We start from the raw sequence: 18,071 nt of genomic DNA, 5'->3' as shown, positions 1-18,071 counted from the left end.
AAGCGACAGGAAGGCTTATGTGGAAGGGAGAGACATGAAAGATGTGCGGTAATTAACATTTTAACATTTACTAGATTATTGATTCCCAAACTAGGGTTCAGGAACCCTCTAGTGGGTCACATGATGCATGAGGGGGGTGTGACAGCATAAAAGACAATAAATAAAATTCTGCTACACAATTTTAAATTCATTGTTTTGGACTAGTTTCTAAGCTTTGTTTTTTTTGTTAATGTGAAATATTGGATAGTTTTAATCTTGAAGCCTTGAACCTTTATTAAAATGACATAATCCGAGACGTTTAGAGCTGAAGTGATGTAACTCACAGACTTCTGACACCTGTGATGAGGGGGGCTTTACTTTAAAAGGTCACAAGGGGAAAAAGGTTGGGAACCGCAGCACCGGATCATGGGAGATGAGTAAGAGAGAGAATTCTGATGTAATGAGATGAGGTGAAAATATACCGACGCTTGTCAACTATGTTGTCGCAGTACAGGGGTGAGCACCAAGAGAGAACATAGATTATAAATGTTTGTGATGTTTTGTCCAGGTCTCCTTTGCAACTGGACTTACTTAGAGCAATAAAGGTTATGTGCGTGTACAACATATTTCAATGAATCTGATAGGAACATTAATTCAATAATGAACTAACAAAGTCAAAGTGAATGTAAACAATTGCGGGGTTGCTGCTCACAATTTAAACACTCAAACTGCTCTTAGACTTACTTGTGGTACACATACATTTACACCAGTTGCGCTTGTGTAAAAAGGGTGCATGGATTTTTCACTTCTCTGTGAATATGAAACTGTAATTACAGTGTCAAGATGCCACTCCCTTCTTGCTACAAACATCTTCCCCGGCTGCACTTTTCAGATCTTTGACCGGATTTAAAATTAGCACCTTATTTTTTCCTTCAGTCACCAAAACATGAATCCCAATCCTGCCTAAAGGCTCCCATAATTAATAGACTACAACGACTGATCTTTATTAATAATTATTCTAAGATAAATCTGTTACTTCTATTTTACTGAAGCTCTTGGGAATTTATTTATTGTTCCAGTGCAGCTTCTTTGAATCAGTCATGTCTATTGACAGAGGCTCGTGCTTAGTATCAGTGAAGCAACTTGTTGTCGTTGCTGTTGCTGTTACAGTTGTTGTGACGCCTCAAAATTGCACCACAGCCCATGGAGCACTGAGAGCGGCTCCTGCTGGTTTGTTAGAAAACAACAGAGAGGGAGTTCCTGTTACATCACAAAATGTCTTATGGCTTGAAATTTGATCCGAAGAAACAGAAAGAGGAGGGTCAAAGGAAAGTGTAAGAAACACGAGGGAGTGGGAAGGCCGGATGTAGATCCAGACAGCCTGCATCTGTATTCTCTCTGATTTGTGCGTGACTTTGCATTTCCTGTGCGTGCGAAAGGTTTATAACTAGAAAGCAGGTTTTGGAGTGCCTCAGTTGCTTTGCTCGCAGGTTATGAAACTCTGTCCTCATTCGCCTTCCCCTCTGAGTTCAAAGGTTTCTGAAGTTCAGCCGGTGCTGAACAGGGACAAGTTTTGACAGACAGGTAAGACAGCAGCCTTCAGGATTGTTTCTTGCACATTTTGATGGTGGAATTGATTGACACGTTAATGTTTTGCTCACGGCGCTGGTCATGTAACTTGAGCAGTGCGGCACCACACTTTGCTCATGTGCAAGATAGTGACAGATACCCTGTAAAAATCTTATTTTCTTATTCATTTGTTTGTATGTGAGTGTGTGATCAACCTCAGTAGTGAGGCACCCTGCTGTACTTTGGACAGTCTAAATTTGAAACTGTGTCCAGGCCACATTTTCTAACAAACAGGCCCACTAATGTGTTTCATCTGGTAGTTTTTTTTTTTTTTTTTTTCACTTTTACACAACTTTTTGATGAGGACAAACTAAGGCTTTATAATTTTTTATTTCTTTTTCAAAGTTTGCTGAAAACACAACAATTCCATCACATTACACTCTCTGCTGCTGAATAGTGTTTGGGAAGAGGATCCAAAGAGGCAGGCTGCTGCTAAAAGTATGAAAGAAGACAATTTAATTCTAGCTTGCCTTTGGGGTTTTTCCTTAACACCCTTTATATTTTCTGAATTTTTATGAAACTACACTCCAATAATCTTGGGGAGAGAAGAAACGAAGCCACTGACAACCATTTACAGGCCAAGAGCTGAAAAAAAACAACCATTAACTTGGTTAACCTTTTGAACTTTGAAGTGAATCACAAACGGAGAACTTATAATAACTGAAAGTAGCTAAATTCATTGGCCAAATCCAGAAAAGAAAGATAATATGAATTTATATAAATATAAGTCAGCATTTCATCATTATATATTATTATATATAAATAATGGTACGGAATACTAAGGTATCCAGTTCTGTCCCATCCGTCATGTTTAGTTGAAGTGTATCATTGTCATCGTTGCGCAGCAGCTTTTAAAGGAGGCTTTGGGGGTTCCTTTCTTCTCAGTGGCACATGCTCACTCAAAAATTAGGCTGCAGTGATTGTACGGCAACAAAATTATTTGTCCCGGCCAGTGATTATTTTCTGAATGATATGACCGTAAGAAACACCTAAGATTTATGACCTCCGCTGGCAAACGATCAACCAAAGTCAGGATAGTTGTTATCTGTATCTTTCCCTTGAGTTGCACCATCTAAAGCTCGTACCTTATTTACTGAACTCTTCTTCAGTAAATGGACAACTATGTGTCCCGGAAGTTATCTGTGCAACCATTAACAGAGACTGAAAATGATGTTTATATCTGTGTACAGTGCCAGTTTAGAGATTAACAAATCTGCTGTGAACTCTTTTAATGTGTCTAAGACTGAGTCAGTCACTTTTTAAGTTAAATGACTCACTGAGTGTCGTCCAGCTAGACTTTCGCACTTTTCACCCCGGTTTCTGAGCAGGTGCTGAACCTGTTCTCATCATCAAGTCACAGGTTACACTCATCTGTCTGGTTTATGTATAACATGTTTACCTTTAAACAGACAGGTTTAAACAGGTTATGGCAGAATATTTTAAACTCGCTGGCTTGCTCAAAGGTTAAATGCAAGATATTTAAGTGATGCACAACAGACAGAAAGTACAAGAACCACCTAACAATCTCTTTTTTCCTGCCGACAGATGGAGTGCGTCTCTTTCCTGCCGCTGTCCCATTTAGCCATTTGTGGTGGCACCCATGGAAATGAGATGTCAGGGGTGTATATGGTGAGAGAATTGCGGAAACAGAAGCTAGAAAAGGCTGGCTCTGTGTCTATAACCACTGTCCTATCAAACCCCCGTGCGGTGGATGCCTGCAAAAGATACACAGAAACAGATCTCAACCGCTGTTTCACAAGTGAGTTGCTGAGGTAAGGTGAAAAAGTGGTACGAAAACCTTTAGAGAGAGCTCATCAATACCACTACCTCTAAAGTCAAACTGAAAACTGATAGACAGGAACATGCATGCGTGAGAAAACTCTTTATTACATCTTCTGGATTCCAGTGCCCCCATAACAGATTTGACACCCTATGAGCTGAGGCGAGCCCAGGAGCTGAATGCTCAGCTTGGGGCCAAAGGAAGTGAAGAGGCCGTGGATCTGCTCTGCGATCTCCACAACACCACTGCCAACATGGGCCTCTGCTTCATCTTTTACTCCTTAGACTGGGTCACCCTGCATATATACAAATACATAGAGGTACGAGCATCGAAGAATCAAGACTAATATTTTATGGATACAATGTCACTTCCTAACATGCAGCTTTTATTTAGATTTAATAAGATTTAATACAACAAATGTAGAGGATAAAGTGCTGGAACTGCAGGTCTCTTAAAGCATATCTTTCATTTTAAATACGTTCAATTAAATTGCATTTTCATGCAACATTAAGAACATCCCAGTTAGTAATTGGAAAGTGTCCACAAAATGTCACAATTTGTACAGTAACTTTTTTGTTACAAACACGGTGAGAAGATATAACGGTTTTGATAAGAATCAGACTAATCGCTGCAATGACAAGTGTCTGTGAGACAAGTATCAAGTTTTTGTTTTAGAATGCAAGCACAACGAATGATAGCCTGACCGATACTGGAGTTTTGAGGCTGATACCATTATCGATATTTGAGAGTTTCAACAATGCGATGAGACAGTCATTTTTTGCACAGACACATAAGCATTTTTGATAAAGATCCTTTAAACTAAACTAAAGAACTGTGAACAAGATATGTACTTAACGGGACTTTTAACAGTTAAACACGACTAAGTCTACCGCCATGCTAGCAGCTCTGTGAAGCTACACAGTGGTGCTTTGAGCTAACGGCTAATGTCAGCATCATAACATTGCTCACAGTTAAAATATCGACACACTGATGCTAAGCAGGTATAATGTTTACCATGTTCACCATCTTAGTTTAGCATGTCAGCATGGTTAGCATGCTAACATTTGCCAATTAGCACAAAACAAAGTCCAGCTGTGGTTAGTTTTGCAGGTATTTAGTCTTAAACCAAAGTACTGGACAAATTGTGTGGTGGACCTGAGTGTTGGACTGACCGACCAATTTTCATTTGCTTCTATTTAAGCCATCGTTGTGGCCCTTCATTGTCATTATCGCACTCTTTATGTTGTTTGTACTGCAATCATGTAATTTATGGTCTCAAGTCAATGAAAATCCGGTTCTGTTGTCCAAGATAATCTGCACTTTACTCAGTTCCGCTCTAAAGCTGTATAAACATTCCATGTTAAAACTCTCAGGGCCGTGTTGAAGCGTGATGTGCTGTAAACACTTTGGTTTTTCAGAGCAAGATAACCTCTGTGCCTGTGCGAGCAGTCCAGCTGGATATACCTGTCTCTGAGGCTTACTCCTTAGAGTCAGTGGGCAAACGTGGCTTCAGTAAGTGTGTGTATATTTGAGTGTGTGTCTGCATAAACGTAAGGACTTTTGACTGGATTACTGAATTGATTAAAGAGTTGGATCTTGGAATTGTTTTATCTTGTTCTCTGCAGCAATCGAGGTCGGTCCTCAACCCCACGGTGTCCTCAGAGCTGATATCTTTAACATGGTGAAAGAGGCGGTGGATCTCACAATAGAATGGCTACAGCTGTTCAATTCTGGTAAAAAAAAAAACAACCGCTGATATTTGAGGTGACCAAAACTTGAGGTGACTTGAGGTGACCAAAAATTTGCCTTCCTGATTCAGATTCTTTTTAATCGTCTTTTTTGTAACTGAAGCATTCTGTTACCATGGTTTTGAAAAGTGCTATACGGATAAAGTTTTATCTACTAAATCACTTAACTCTAGCAGTAACTGGCCGTGGAGATAATTTTGGTTTTATTCAGCCAGGTTTTGATCTATCTGCCTCTGAGATTTGTGCCTCCAACCCACTACAACAAACATCCCAGGACAAACCTAAGAAGCAAATATCTCAAAACGTGCCCGAATTGAACCACAACTATATACATGGCAAAATACCACAAGTGATAAGTGATAAAATGAAATTTGGTTGCACCTTTTAAATGACCTCAATAACTCTGTAGCTGTGAGCCTCCTAGAGTACACCAACATTACCACTTATTACTCACACTCTCCTTTGCCAACAGGAAGAACTTTTGAAGGAGGTGAATTGGAGTCATACACTTTGACGAAGAGCATAGACTACCCAAGGGATCCTACGGACAATGAGATTACTGCTGCCATACACCCCCAGCTGCAGGTATAGGACATCTGGGAAAGACGCGTGCACACATAAGCCTTCACTTAAAGAAACAGTTTGACAGTTTCGGGAAATGTGCTTATTTGCTTTCTTGCCGAAACTTACACGAGAAGATTGATACCACTCTTATGCCAGTACACCAAATATGAAGCCACAGCCAACAGCTGTAGTCCTGGAGTCTTGTTGTCACCTTGAGGTCGTCAGGGACTCAACCCCAGAAAATAACTTCCTGTAAAACTACAAATTGTTGTTTTTACTTTTTTTTCTGTTCAAGATTTAAAAAACGAGATATAACACATTCATTACTGAGCTTTAGAGGTGCTGGTAGGTGGATTCAGTTACCTTTGGACAGACTCAGGCTAGCTGTTTACCCCGTTTTCAGTTTTTATGCTGTGCTAAGCTTAGCAGCTGCTGGTGGTAGCTTCATATTACCTTAAGGACATGAGAGTCGTATCAAGCTTCTCATTTAACTCTTGGCAAGAAAGCAAACAAGCATAGTTCAAAAATGTTGAACTATCCCTTGAAACAATAATACATGACGTAATTCCATTTTCACATTTTACATGCTTAAATCCGTGAAGCAAGGAACCTGCTTTGGGAAACGTGAAAAGCCATATTTGCATTCAAAAGCTGCCCTGGTGCATAATGACTCACCTGTTAGTGTTCTCGTCTTCTTCCAGGATAATGACTTCAAGCTTCTCCAACCAGGGGACCCCATATTCCTGTCATTTTCTGGGGAGACGGTGAAGTATGAGGGAGAAGAACTCTACCCTTTCTTTATCAATGAATGTGCCTACTATGAGAAGAAGATTGCTTTCCATTTAGCTCGAAAGATCACTCTGACCTTCCCGTCCATAAGTGTAAAGAAGGACCAAGAGTAGAGAGACAGAACAAGGCCAATATATATTGCAGAGCTTTTAAATTATATAGTATTATAAGTAGTATAATATGCACACTACATATATAATAATGTTTTTAATCATCTCAAATGATTCATGAGCTAAAATACAAAAGTATGCAATGATGTTGCAATAATCTGCAATTGCTGGACACAATGACAGGATAACTTCCTTGTAATTTAATGCAATAAAGCAGCTACAGCACTACCTCTGTGAGGCTGAAGAATAAGCTCATGTGTAACACCAGAGACGTTGTTGTTGATGTACTCTGAATGGTATTGCACAGGTGCTGGAGTAATGATCCTCCACCCCCTATATACTTACTAGTATGAATTATTCTAGGGTAGGTGGTCTTTTATGCACTGTGGTAATAATGCAAAACACCATGACTGAATAAATGGAAAAATCGATCATTTTAAACAACTGGTGTGTTTTCACTTAACTTGACTTTGATCTTTATAAGGTCATAACATTTTACAGAAATGGAATTCTAATGGACCTGCGCAGTCTCCAACAGAAATGTGGTTGTCAGTCAAAGGAAATAAACGATCAGGCACTCCTATACAGAGTAGAGAGAATAAGGCATATTAAAAGTATTAATTTCGTCTGTCATGTTAAACTCATAATGATAATTTAGATAATGATGATAATTAATATCAATGGAGTAAACCTGGCAGTGGTCTGTCCAGACGATAAACTGAAAATAAACATTATTCCATTTCATCAAATAATTAAAGGATCAACATAAAGAAGTAAAACTATTCCAATGGTGTAAAAATATTAATATAATGAACATAATGTCACAGTATGATGCTGTTGCATAAATAGGTCAAATCAAGGCTTTTACTTGGAAAAAAGGGATTGCAATCTGTATTTTCATTCAGTCTAATGTGATTGTACTAGCTTTCTGTTGTCTTTAGTTTTTCAGGTTATTGATCATAATCCAGTAACCACCAACAACTATAAAGTCAGCAAAGTTATTATAATTCATTCTGAGTGGATTAGAATGTCTGTACAAAATTTCATCATATTCCTTTCAATAGTTGTCGAGACATTTCACGCAAAACCACAAATGTGGGCTTCATGGTTCCATCTAGTAGATGTGGAGATATTTCACTGGATAAGTGAAAGCCTTGATGTGCCGGTGGCGCTACAGGAAAAGTCAGAGGAATACCAAAGTCATTAAGATTTATCTTCTGGGAAGCACGAATGTCTGTACAAAATGTCAGGGCAATCCCTGAAACAGTTGTTGAGATATTTCAGTCTGGACCAAAGCAAAGGACCAGCCAACTGACATTGCCACACTGCTAGCATGGCTAAAAACTGATAGCAAAAACATCATCACTGTGAGGACTTACTTTTATAAAAACATAATAAATTATGTCACAACTACAGAAATCAGAAACTGTCGAATTTATTAATACAGAAACAAGTACAGTGTGTTTCAGAATAGATAAAAACATTTACAAAAGCCATAGCGTATACATATCAGACATGTAACAAAACACTGTGATACAAAGATATCACAATTTGTATTCTGGTGCTGGTACAATTAGTTATTTTGGAATTTGAGACCCAAAAAAGTAGTAAATTAATTCACTTTCCAGACAAGTGTGAAGTATAAAGATGTAGATACAGGATGGTTTGCACTTGCAAGTGAAAATATTGCAAATTCAACTGTTATTCAAAGTCTCCTTGACTCTGGGGTATCACCAACTCCTGAGTCTGAGCTCTAAAGGAACAGAGAACTAACCGTGGGATTAACAAACAGCAGTTTTAAATAGTGAAATTCCATCATTGCGAATGTAAAATGGCAGTAGTATAGTCTGTAACATTTAAATTCTAATGTTTCAGCACCAAAGAGGTCACAGGTTTGGTCGAGTGGCATCAAATCAATTCAGTCTTTTTAACATTCAAATGAACTGCCTTAATAAATATTAGATTTATAAACACAGGCGACAATGGAAGATGAGTGGTTACATTTTTAGTGAGTGACATTTAATAAACACATACCACAGACAGAAATCAAGTACCACAGATGATGGAAACATCGATTTAAAAGGCATGCACAGCAAAGGCTCGATATTTAAGATTATGGAAAAATAGAACAAAAAAACATCAAAAATCAAAAATATAGTCTTATGTAATATTTCTCATGCACTATTACAGAAAGATATCCCAACTTCGATAAGTTTGGGTGTGTTATTTGTGACAGTGCACGTTTATAGCTGATTTAAGGGCAACGGGTGAGCAGCTTTAGAAGCAATGGCAACCGAAAAGAAGGCAATCAAGTACTGCACAGTGACACAGTTAAAACCGGAGATAACAAATGATCCCTAACATCTGGGTGTTAAAATACATTAAAAACATGCTTTGGATAAGATACAGGCTGGAGATGCTAAAAAAACAAAGGCGAGATAACACAACTCAAAGTTATAGGTATAGTTTATGAGCACTTATGATGATTAGCTGCAGTCTGGTTTAGTTTATTCCTGCCTTAAGATCTGTGATACCATGTAATTTGTTTTTTCTATATAAAAGACTGTTAAAGAGAAGGAGTTACAGTCACCTCATTCAATTCACATCCTTTCATAAGACAAAAGTTTTGTAATTAAGTCCTCAGACCAGTAGGCTGTTTTAAGATACAATATACTGTTGTTAGAGTAGTCTCTCTCTTTTATGCAACCCTGTAAGCAGTCATGCGGGTGTAGTTCTTGCGGTGACTCCTGGCCGCCCACAGGAACAAAGCAGCTGCCATCATCTGCAGAGGGAAGGAGACGAGGGCCAGGTAGAGGGACCAGCCCAGCGAGCCCTCCACCCCTTCTGGTGGTGTGGAGTTCTGGTGGAGCAAATCCACCCCCGCCAAGAAACAGCAGACGGTGCCCAGAGAGCACAGACCTGATGAGTGAAAGTAGAAACTGCATGAATTTATACTGTATGTTGTGTCAGTTGGGTCCAAACAGCACACACACACACACACACCACAGTTTAAAAAAGTCAACTGCAGCTGGATGATGGGTCAAACTCCCAGATCTATCTTTTAAAATACAAACTAATTTAATATTTACTACAAGTGTGTGCTTCACTCACACACTGCATCATAGCAGAGGCACCCTACCTCGTTTAAAATGAAGACCGCTCTAACTAATGTCAGAAGAAATTATTATATATTATTTTGTGCGTTCTTTTTACAGTTAAAATTACAGCAGCACATCGCAATGTCTGGAAAATTGAGAAAACCGTCCAAGTTTTTACGAGTTAGGTAAAGTAAAGGGAAAACGGTTTAATCAGTAACAATCTGGTGAGGATGTTTTAGTAAAAACTCACCTCACAAGCAGAAGAGCAGAAGCATCACTGTAGTTTGAAGTTTGATAATCACCAGCTGGGCACATGTTAGGGCAGGGGTAAGCTCAAAATGAACTCAAAATGAATGGCGTGTCCTCCGACCACATCAGAAAACAAAAGCATCTCTAACTGCTGCGAACAGCCACGCTTGCAACACCGGCGCCAGTTGTTCTCTACGTAAACCCCACAGTCTTGACCTGGATTATCACGGTCGACGTGTGAGGGTACGCCACTGTCCCACCTGTTCTTTCGTTGGCACGTGTCACCACTCCAAAAAAAGCTGAGATTTTATCAGATTTGCTCCCCCGGTTGGCACATCGCACCCACCACACCATGTTCAATGCACCAGGTGAATGCTACAGGTGCCAAACTGCTTTACAACAAGGTCGTGTCTTGCACTGGACCTAGTAGTGTGTGCATCCAGTTGAAGTTCATTTAAAGATAACAACCAGCTGGACACGTTTTAATGTCAGCAGACCTGTGTCAACTGCAGTTATTTTAAAGAACACAAAGCAAAAACTATGCCTCTCTGTCTGCTTCTTAAACACATCCTACGGGTGATTCCACCATCTGACACGGTACTGTATGTTTGCAAAGAAGTCTGCTTGACTGACAGTTCATCGTGATGGCTGATGTTTGCATAAACCTCTGCGCTTTCCCTTAATTTTTGCTCTCTCTGCTGAAATGGTGGTTAGCATTTGGCCTAAACCCAAAAGTCCATTCAGAACCCTAGGCGTGACGTGACAGGTACCATGACATGTCAGTCAAACACAAAGTTGCTTGTAATACGCAACATTTCCCTCACCTGCGAGAAGATGGAGCACCCCAACACCCAAGGTGGGGGTGAAGCTCCGGCACAGGCAGGCGCAGACCCCAATGAGGCCGCTGAGGAACACCAAGGCCAGAGACACCAAGGGCAAGAGGAACTGGCATCTCCAGAGATCTGCAAAGACAGACAATAATAACAGGATAAACTCTTAAAATCCACTTACAAAAACATCATCTATGGTCCAACGATGGCAGGTGCATGTAGAGACAGTAAAGGGAAGTAAACAGAGCAAGATGGTCACAGTTTGAGGTAAACAACCATTTGCTGGAGAGTGAATTAAAAAACTTATTCGCTTCAAGCAAACAAACAAAAAAAGAAATAAAAAACAGAAATAAATAAAAAAAAACGTGTTAGCCTTCAAGCCTGGTGCAACTGGGTTACAACTGAGACATGATAAACTAAAACACAATCTCAAGAGTGTAGACCTACATGTTCTCAGCAGATCTTCTTCACTGTTGGGGTTTCCAGGGTATTTGTACTTTGATATAAACTGCTGAGGAAGAGTGAAGCTCACACACTGGGTCTCCATCTTGGGATCTAAAGACAGAGAGCACAAATCCGAGTGACCTGGCTTAATCGTTTACTAATATACAGGATATGATGTTGGACTGAGCAATATGATGAGATACTGTATACCATGAGACGACAGAACTAAACCACTAGAGATTTTGCTGTATTATTTATACTGAGGCAGCCATCTCCTTTACTGCAGTTGCAGGTAGTGCTGCCCCTCAACTGTCTCTACCAAAACTGCAATTCCCATACCTGAATTTTGGGTTTCTGTGAATGCCGACTAACGATCTGCTACCTATCATATAGCGATAATTAAGATAACATAATGCACCAGGGGTGTTGTAGCATCAAAAATCGAGTCAGCTGCCAATAATGGCACTGACAAAGAAACTGTATTTAACATGCATCAGTCACATCTAGCCCCACGTCACTTAGTACTGTCAGCATCGGTTCCAATACAGTTCATCTCTGGAATTTTTGCATTAATGCCATAAAGTACCTTGATATTTTTGGGTGTGTCATTTACTGTATTAGCCAGAAACTGACATTCACATCTATTTATTTTATCTATAATCAGCTTGACATATGAATTACAATGACACTTACTAATGTATCAGTATTACAACTTAAAATTACATATACGCTTATTGAATATTTTTATCAAATGGAAGACACTTAATGTGATGGAGTCAACTTAAGCACAATGTTCATAATATTCCTCTGAAGTTTAGCAAAACATTTTTTTCATAGTCTTAAATCATCATACTCTGTGTGATCTTTCTGCCCGATCTTGTGCTTTAGTACAGATATACAAGACTCCAATTTTTATTGCTGCCATGTTACATTACATTTGATTAATCGATCGTTGATTGATATATGATGATATATTGATCGTCATATAATCGATTGATTGATATATGACAAAGTGAAGCAGCAAAACTTGCCAATTACGAAGCTGGAACCTTAGGTTGTGTTGCATCTTTTTTACTATTTTTGCTTGAAATTTTCCTAAATGATTAATCGATTATCAAAAGAGTTGCCAATTATTATTCTGCCCCTCAACGACTTGATTAATCAACGAATCAACTTTGAGCTTTACAAATTTCCCTGTGACTCAGCCAGACAGATTTGGTATCATTACAACTTTCTGATCTTATCTGGAATATCAAATAAAATGCAGTGGGAAAGGGGAATGCCTGTCTGTACAACATGAGCTTATAATGACGGAACTGCTGAAAGGGTCTGTGTGATTGAGGATGAAGTAATTATTTACTCTCCATCTATTTTGGACATCAAGTCATACCTGGCTCTTTAAACCAGTGGGACTGGCTGGGCACCAGGATGCACCTCCACCACAGTCCCAGAGTGCCGTTCAGCCGGAACATGGTGTCACTGTAGGTCTTCTCGTCAAAGTCCCCATTGATGAACTCCTCTCTGAGCTCGGAGGCGTTGCCGCCCTCCTGTTTCACCGGCGGACTGCTATACTGGTACCACTGCTGAGTCCCCACAGCCACAGACAGGTACACTGTGGCCAGCAGGCTCAGTACCGACCCGATGACCAGAGCTGTGGCATACCGATTATCTACCATGGTCTGGGGGAAAACAGCTCGTTTTGAGCCTGTCTACAAAGGGGACTGCTAATTGATAAAAAAAAAAAAAAATACAAATACAAATGCAGCTTGGCTTTCAGTCCTGCTGTGTAAAGAAGCCTGGATTGTATGGTTAGGAACTATATTGATGCCTGCTGTTTTGGCACCACGGCATGTCTGTTAACTAATGTCAATCAGTATGTCAATGTCACAGTATCTTAGCATTGTACTTTATTTACTCGTTTTAATTTTGTGCTGCATTTGGAGCCACGTCCCAAACACAGAGGCGTCCACAACCTGCCAAGAAGGATCAAAGATACACACGGATTGATGTTTAGCTCCTTTGTAAATAAATGCTGTAGAACATCCCATCTGGCTGCCTGGTTAGCTTTACTGGTAGCCACAAATGACAAGGGTAAGGTACTTTAAGTTATTTAGAAATGTTATAACGGTTTCATACCGCTAATAATAACTAAGACAGCTTCCTCGGCTGTGACGAAGTTAGCATTTTACTAGCTAGCTGACGCTAATCGTAGTTAGCTAGAGCTGTCTGCATAATTACCAAGACCTTTAGCTGAGAACTAAGCGTTAAATATTTAATTAGGTGTATTTATTTTTACCTCATTGCGGGACAAATCGCCCTAACAGTGCTGTGAATAGCTGTGCTCGTTATACTTCCAGCAGGCCCCCCGCGCTCTTCTTCAATGTTGGTAGTTTTCTTCTTCGTGGGTTTGATCGACGGTTGGGAACCCGCTCATTAGGCCCATTACCGCCACCTCCTGGTACAGAGTGTGTACCACCAGATGTCTAATAAAGCTAAAGATATAGCATCAGATTTTCTAAACTCTCAAATATCAATATTGGTTTCATTCTCAAAAGTCCAGTCGGGCTATATTTCTTATTATTTCATTGTTTAAGTTAGAATGACTTATTTTGTTTACGATGACCTTTCTCTCCTAAACCTGTTTCTAAATGTTGGATTGACTCTGATGTTAAAATTGTATGCAAACATTCCCATTATGTGTATTGCCATGCATTTGTCTCCAGTAAACTGAATGTTAAGAGTATTGCTGCCATCTACAAAACAAGAAAAATAAAGCTCAAATAGGTCTAGAAGAATATCCTGAGTATTGTCTTCTTTCCCCTCAGGATGATAAAGCTAATTAATTCACAAGCAAGGACAATAAATGAAGTGTTCATCTTCCAGTAAATACACTAACAAAGACAACATATGAGCATTACAGCACAGACACCATTACTATATTTAAGAAAAATCTTGTCAAAAGACTTAAACTACTTAAGTGTCACTGTGATTAAGATTACTCCCCATTCATATTAGTTCATAAGGTGATACATAGCATCTCGTTTCACAAAGAAAGGGGATCATTGAAGTATTATGAAATATTTTTTGATTTTTATTTTTTTGCAATGAAAGTCAGACACTTGACAAGCATTAAATCATACAGGTGGTATGCAAAATAATCTAAAAATGAATATAAGATACATATCAGCAGTCCAACAATGCATCTATGTTTGTATGAGAATACACAATATTTCCCTGACATTTTTTTTCACATAAAATATAAGCGTTCTCTGAAACATAGGTCGCTATGGGTTGGCAGTGCTTTAATTGGCACTAATCCCTTTGTGAAGAGAAAAAGAATCAGTGAGGTAGAGACAACCACCGTTGATGGGACAGTAAAATATAACATTTGGCAAAAAACAAATTTTTTCACTTTTCATAGAGATGTATTCAGTTATAGACGTCAAAACATTTTTTGAAAATTATTTAAAAAAAAAAAAAAAAAAAAAATCAAACATATATCCACCTCACACTACAAGTGCCGATTTGGCACTGTACATCAGCAAGCAGTGCAAATTGATTCATTTTGTACAGTAGCGAGTTCCCTCATCATCACAACAAGTCCTCTTTAGCAAACAGTCCCCAGCGCTGTTTGTAGCCAGAGGGGACTGTTGCGTTCAGGATGGGGGTGTTAGTGAACTCCACAGTGCACGGCCCCGAGCCGCAGGGAGCCTTTTCCAGCTCCAGGACAGTCACATTGTTGAGTGCAACTGTGCTGAGGATGTTGGCAGGAACAAAAAGCGTCACCTGAGGGCCTCGCGCGGGCCAGTAACGTCCCAAATTGAAGCCATTAATCCAGACCTGGCCCTGAAAAACACAAATTTGGAGATGGATTCATTCATTGATTTCCATGTGCTTTAAGAATACATCTTAAGTCTCTTTAAATGACCAAACCACAACCAAAACAAGAGTAAATGATGCACTCAAACAACATGTTTTTTATTCACACTATAACTGGGTAATCCGTCGATAATTTTTTACAATTAAAAGCTTAAATTGCTGTATTGCGAAAGTTGTTGGATTCACATTTGTGAGACCCCTTGGACAATATCTGCTGTATACATATACACCGGTATCTAATGTGCTTTAATCCTGGACCACTGAGAGTGAGTGAAAACCAGGAAGGCGGGGCTCTGTGTAATCTTCCAATAAATTTTAGGCAGTGATGGACAGTGTAAATTTACAAGCAGTTTAACTACAACCCCCAGCCAGTGGTGATTCTATAGTGAAACAGTTTAATTTCAATGATCCTGTAGTCTCTATATTCTTAAATGAAATTTCTGGTCGGCAAAGCTCTAATAGCAGTTACATTTTGCAGGGTTATGTTAAAAATGTTAAGTTGTTAACTGCAATTTCAGTATTAACAATAGTTTATGGGTAACCATGGTATTCATGGTTATGAATGGAGGGATGGATGGATTGAATGCAATATCACTCTTATTCGCTCACAGTTAATATCACTGTTTAGTCCCCTGTATGCTACTTCACAACCTTTGTTAGATCATTGTTGTTTGCTTTAGATATATCTAGTGTGTATGAGGCCCTTGGATTTGGCTTTTATCAGACATAGATTGTGTGTGAGCCAAGTCAAAAGGCCTGGATTTAGTCAGTTGTCATTTCGGCAAATGTTTGGCATTTTTGCTTGATAAATAACCTAAACGATTAATCGGTTAGGTTCTCAATTCGAACTAAATAATCTGTATTGGTTACATGCCTTCCTCCATTTGGGCAGTTTGATGTAGGTGTCCTGAGGGAGGTCTGGGATGCCATCAGGGATGCTGAAGGTCCCCCAATAGAAGACTGGAGGGGAGAGGGGAGCAGGGTGAGGAGGGTCTGTGGATGTGCGCTCTCTTTCCCAGAGGATGCCCTGGCTGACTGCCTTATCAATACTGAGACTATACATGGTCCAGCCAGTGAGCGTGTTCGCCCCCAAAGTCATGTTGGACACCAAACCCTGTGATAAGAAGACGGGGAAGAGCAGAGAGGGAGCGCAAACCAAGTGAACAGTAATTTCGTAAATAATCCAATTACTTCTAATACTTTTTTTATTCATACCTACATCCCAGCTTGTCATGAAGTGTTATGGAGTTTTATGTCACGGAATAATATATTTAAGGTATAAAAAAAATATATTTAGGTTGTATTTGAATCTAGTGTTAGTTTTTTAGAAATTTAAACACAAATAAAGCTTTCTGATACTTAACCATACAACAATATTTCAAAGCACGAACTAATTCTGAAGTAGGTGAAAAAAAACCAAACAAAAAAAAAAAAAAACCAAACAAAAAAAAAAAAAAACCAAACAAACCTTGAAGTCGTTGATGTCTTTTCCATAGTTGATTCGGCCCATGTTCTCCACCAGTATGTCCACCTGACTGCCCGCCTTCCCGGTCACATTTAAAGTTAAGGCTTTGTTCCTTTCAAGAATCCCTACAGCCACCTTGAGAAGAAATCGGCACGGTTATGTGGACAGACCTCAAACGCGTATCATTTTTAGAACACATTTTTCTACGAGGCACTTCGTGTTTTCAATGTTCAGTGTTGTCTAAACACAAATCAACCACACAAGAACTTTGTCTAAACAAAACAGTCTAAAAATCGGTAAAATGATTACGATGCTACGAAGACATGTTTTTGCTGCCAATGTGTTTAGGTTTAATGGTCGGTCTTACTGTGAAATGACTTAGTGAGGAGCAATGCCAAAAAAAAATCAGTGGCATTAAATCAAGAAGGCCTGTGTGTGCACTTGTGTATACAATCACATGTGCAAAGGCGGACTCACCCCTTCCACGGACACATACGCTCTGTCGTGGACTCCGTCCAGTTGGGATGACAGTGGAGTTGGTGTGCTGCAGGTAAAAGGTAGAATAGTCCTATAGAGCACATAACCAACCATCTACCGGACAGAGGGGGCAAAAATGTAAACAAATTAACAATTAGATAAATAAAGATCAGTGGTTATTACTGATAAACTTGATGAAGAAAAAGCAACAGTGAGCTTTTTTACTACATAAAAAACACAAACACAATAAAAGGACACCTGATTGAGTTCAGTGAAAGTCTGAGGATACATGCTTTTGACCGGGCCAGAGAAAGACAGTTCTTCTAAGGCGTCTGATATCGTCTGGAGCTGCGGTGGGATAGAGTTGCTTTTTAGCATTTATTCACGATGTTCTAAATCATGAGACCAAAAAGTGTCATCGGTGAGTTGCAGTAAACAATATCTAATTCTCTGATCAAGTTTTAAAAAGGCTTTAATAACTTAACATGCAGACAGGAGTTCACGGAAACACAGTGTCAGCTCAGCACCTACCTTTTTCATCTCAACAGCCCCATACGCATACTTTGGAGTTGTTGGCGGGACTGGTCCCTCCGGTATCTTATGGTACTGTTGTGGGAAAACACATTAGTTCTTCTAGATGACATGTACGAAAACTCAAAAACCTGATTTAATGAGGTTAAATGCTTTATACTCTTTGGTTTTGCACACTAATAACACCCGTTGAGGTTACTCTTACTGGCAAAAAGTAGAGACTGCAAAAAAGTGTAGCTTTATGCTAGCGGACACACCATTTTGATCACATCTCGGATGACAAAGTACTTCTCTGTGAGGTCTCCTGCTTCTGTGAGCGGGGCGTCGTAGTCGTAGCTCGTGGGCTGCGGACTATACAGTGCATTGGCACCTGAGGGTATTAAAGAGGAAATCGGAGAGGGTGAGTCACGTTTTGGCGACAACAAGGGCTAAAGCTGCTTTGCTGCGGGTCACGAAGAATCAAACCAGTCTGTGCGTGTGCACTCACCGTTCCAGTATC

General features: G+C 39.5%; 3 protein-coding genes across 6 annotated transcripts in view; 1 reads left to right on the top strand and 2 right to left on the bottom strand.

Moving 5' to 3' along the window:
* The first annotated feature begins 1,264 nt into the window (after nt 1-1,264).
* Nucleotides 1,265-7,462, top strand: LOC120800179 (N-acyl-aromatic-L-amino acid amidohydrolase (carboxylate-forming) B-like). The gene is made up of 7 exons (XM_040146073.1): nt 1,265-1,563; nt 3,154-3,380; nt 3,515-3,707; nt 4,807-4,900; nt 5,014-5,121; nt 5,609-5,721; nt 6,402-7,462. Exons 2-7 carry the CDS (start codon nt 3,154-3,156, stop codon nt 6,600-6,602), a joined length of 936 nt encoding a protein of 311 aa, XP_040002007.1. The 5' UTR covers nt 1,265-1,563; the 3' UTR covers nt 6,603-7,462.
* Nucleotides 7,463-8,018: 556 nt separating this feature from the next.
* On the bottom strand, nt 8,019-13,662 carry cldnd1b (claudin domain containing 1b). Of its 3 annotated transcripts, none has more exons than XM_040146074.1 (6): nt 13,517-13,662; nt 12,611-12,941; nt 11,224-11,331; nt 10,771-10,908; nt 9,948-10,002; nt 8,019-9,518 (listed from the first exon to the last, which is right to left on the bottom strand). In XM_040146074.1, exons 2-6 carry the CDS (start codon nt 12,894-12,896, stop codon nt 9,200-9,202), a joined length of 906 nt encoding a protein of 301 aa, XP_040002008.1. In that variant the 5' UTR covers nt 12,897-12,941; nt 13,517-13,662; the 3' UTR covers nt 8,019-9,199. The 3 variants fall into 3 exon arrangements, with proteins under 3 accessions (XP_040002008.1, XP_040002010.1, XP_040002011.1); XM_040146076.1 differs by having other exon boundaries at nt 12,611-12,899; XM_040146077.1 differs by lacking the exon at nt 9,948-10,002.
* A 1,044-nt stretch (nt 13,663-14,706) lies between these two features.
* Nucleotides 14,707-18,071, bottom strand: part of glb1 (galactosidase, beta 1) — an 8,503-nt gene continuing 5,138 nt past the window's right edge. The window contains exons 9-16 of one of the 2 annotated variants that reach the window (XM_040147459.1): nt 18,060-18,071; nt 17,830-17,942; nt 17,573-17,647; nt 17,300-17,389; nt 17,042-17,155; nt 16,568-16,699; nt 15,974-16,213; nt 14,707-15,066 (exon numbers count right to left, since the gene is read on the bottom strand). The exon at nt 18,060-18,071 is cut by the window's right edge and continues 29 nt beyond it. In XM_040147459.1, the coding sequence (XP_040003393.1) occupies nt 14,812-15,066; nt 15,974-16,213; nt 16,568-16,699; nt 17,042-17,155; nt 17,300-17,389; nt 17,573-17,647; nt 17,830-17,942; nt 18,060-18,071 (1,031 nt within the window). In that variant the 3' untranslated portion in view covers nt 14,707-14,811. The remainder of the gene's footprint in view (nt 15,067-15,973; nt 16,214-16,567; nt 16,700-17,041; nt 17,156-17,299; nt 17,390-17,572; nt 17,648-17,829; nt 17,943-18,059) is intronic. The other variant, XM_040147460.1, reaches the window with a different exon arrangement.

The sequence above is a fragment of the Xiphias gladius genome, chromosome 15 (assembly GCF_016859285.1).
Source record: "Xiphias gladius isolate SHS-SW01 ecotype Sanya breed wild chromosome 15, ASM1685928v1, whole genome shotgun sequence".
Lineage (NCBI taxonomy): Eukaryota > Metazoa > Chordata > Actinopteri > Istiophoriformes > Xiphiidae > Xiphias > Xiphias gladius.
This window is presented reverse-complemented; position numbering and strand designations above follow the sequence as displayed.

Excerpts from the sequence above, each read along its gene's own strand:
- LOC120800179 (XM_040146073.1), top strand. The coding sequence starts at position 3,154 with ATGGAGTGCGTCTCTTTCCTGCCGCTGTCCCATTTAGCCATTTGTGGT. Across the intron at positions 4,901-5,013 it reads AGTGGGCAAACGTGGCTTCA|CAATCGAGGTCGGTCCTCAA; the intron begins GTAAGTGTGTGT and ends TGTTCTCTGCAG. Across the intron at positions 5,122-5,608 it reads GCTACAGCTGTTCAATTCTG|GAAGAACTTTTGAAGGAGGT; the intron begins GTAAAAAAAAAA and ends CTTTGCCAACAG.
- cldnd1b (XM_040146074.1), bottom strand. The coding sequence starts at position 12,896 with ATGGTAGATAATCGGTATGCCACAGCTCTGGTCATCGGGTCGGTACTG. Across the intron at positions 10,909-11,223 it reads AGAAGATCTGCTGAGAACAT|ATCTCTGGAGATGCCAGTTC; the intron begins GTAGGTCTACAC and ends CTGTCTTTGCAG. Across the intron at positions 10,003-10,770 it reads GGTGCTCCATCTTCTCGCAG|CTGGTGATTATCAAACTTCA; the intron begins GTGAGGGAAATG and ends ACATGTGCCCAG.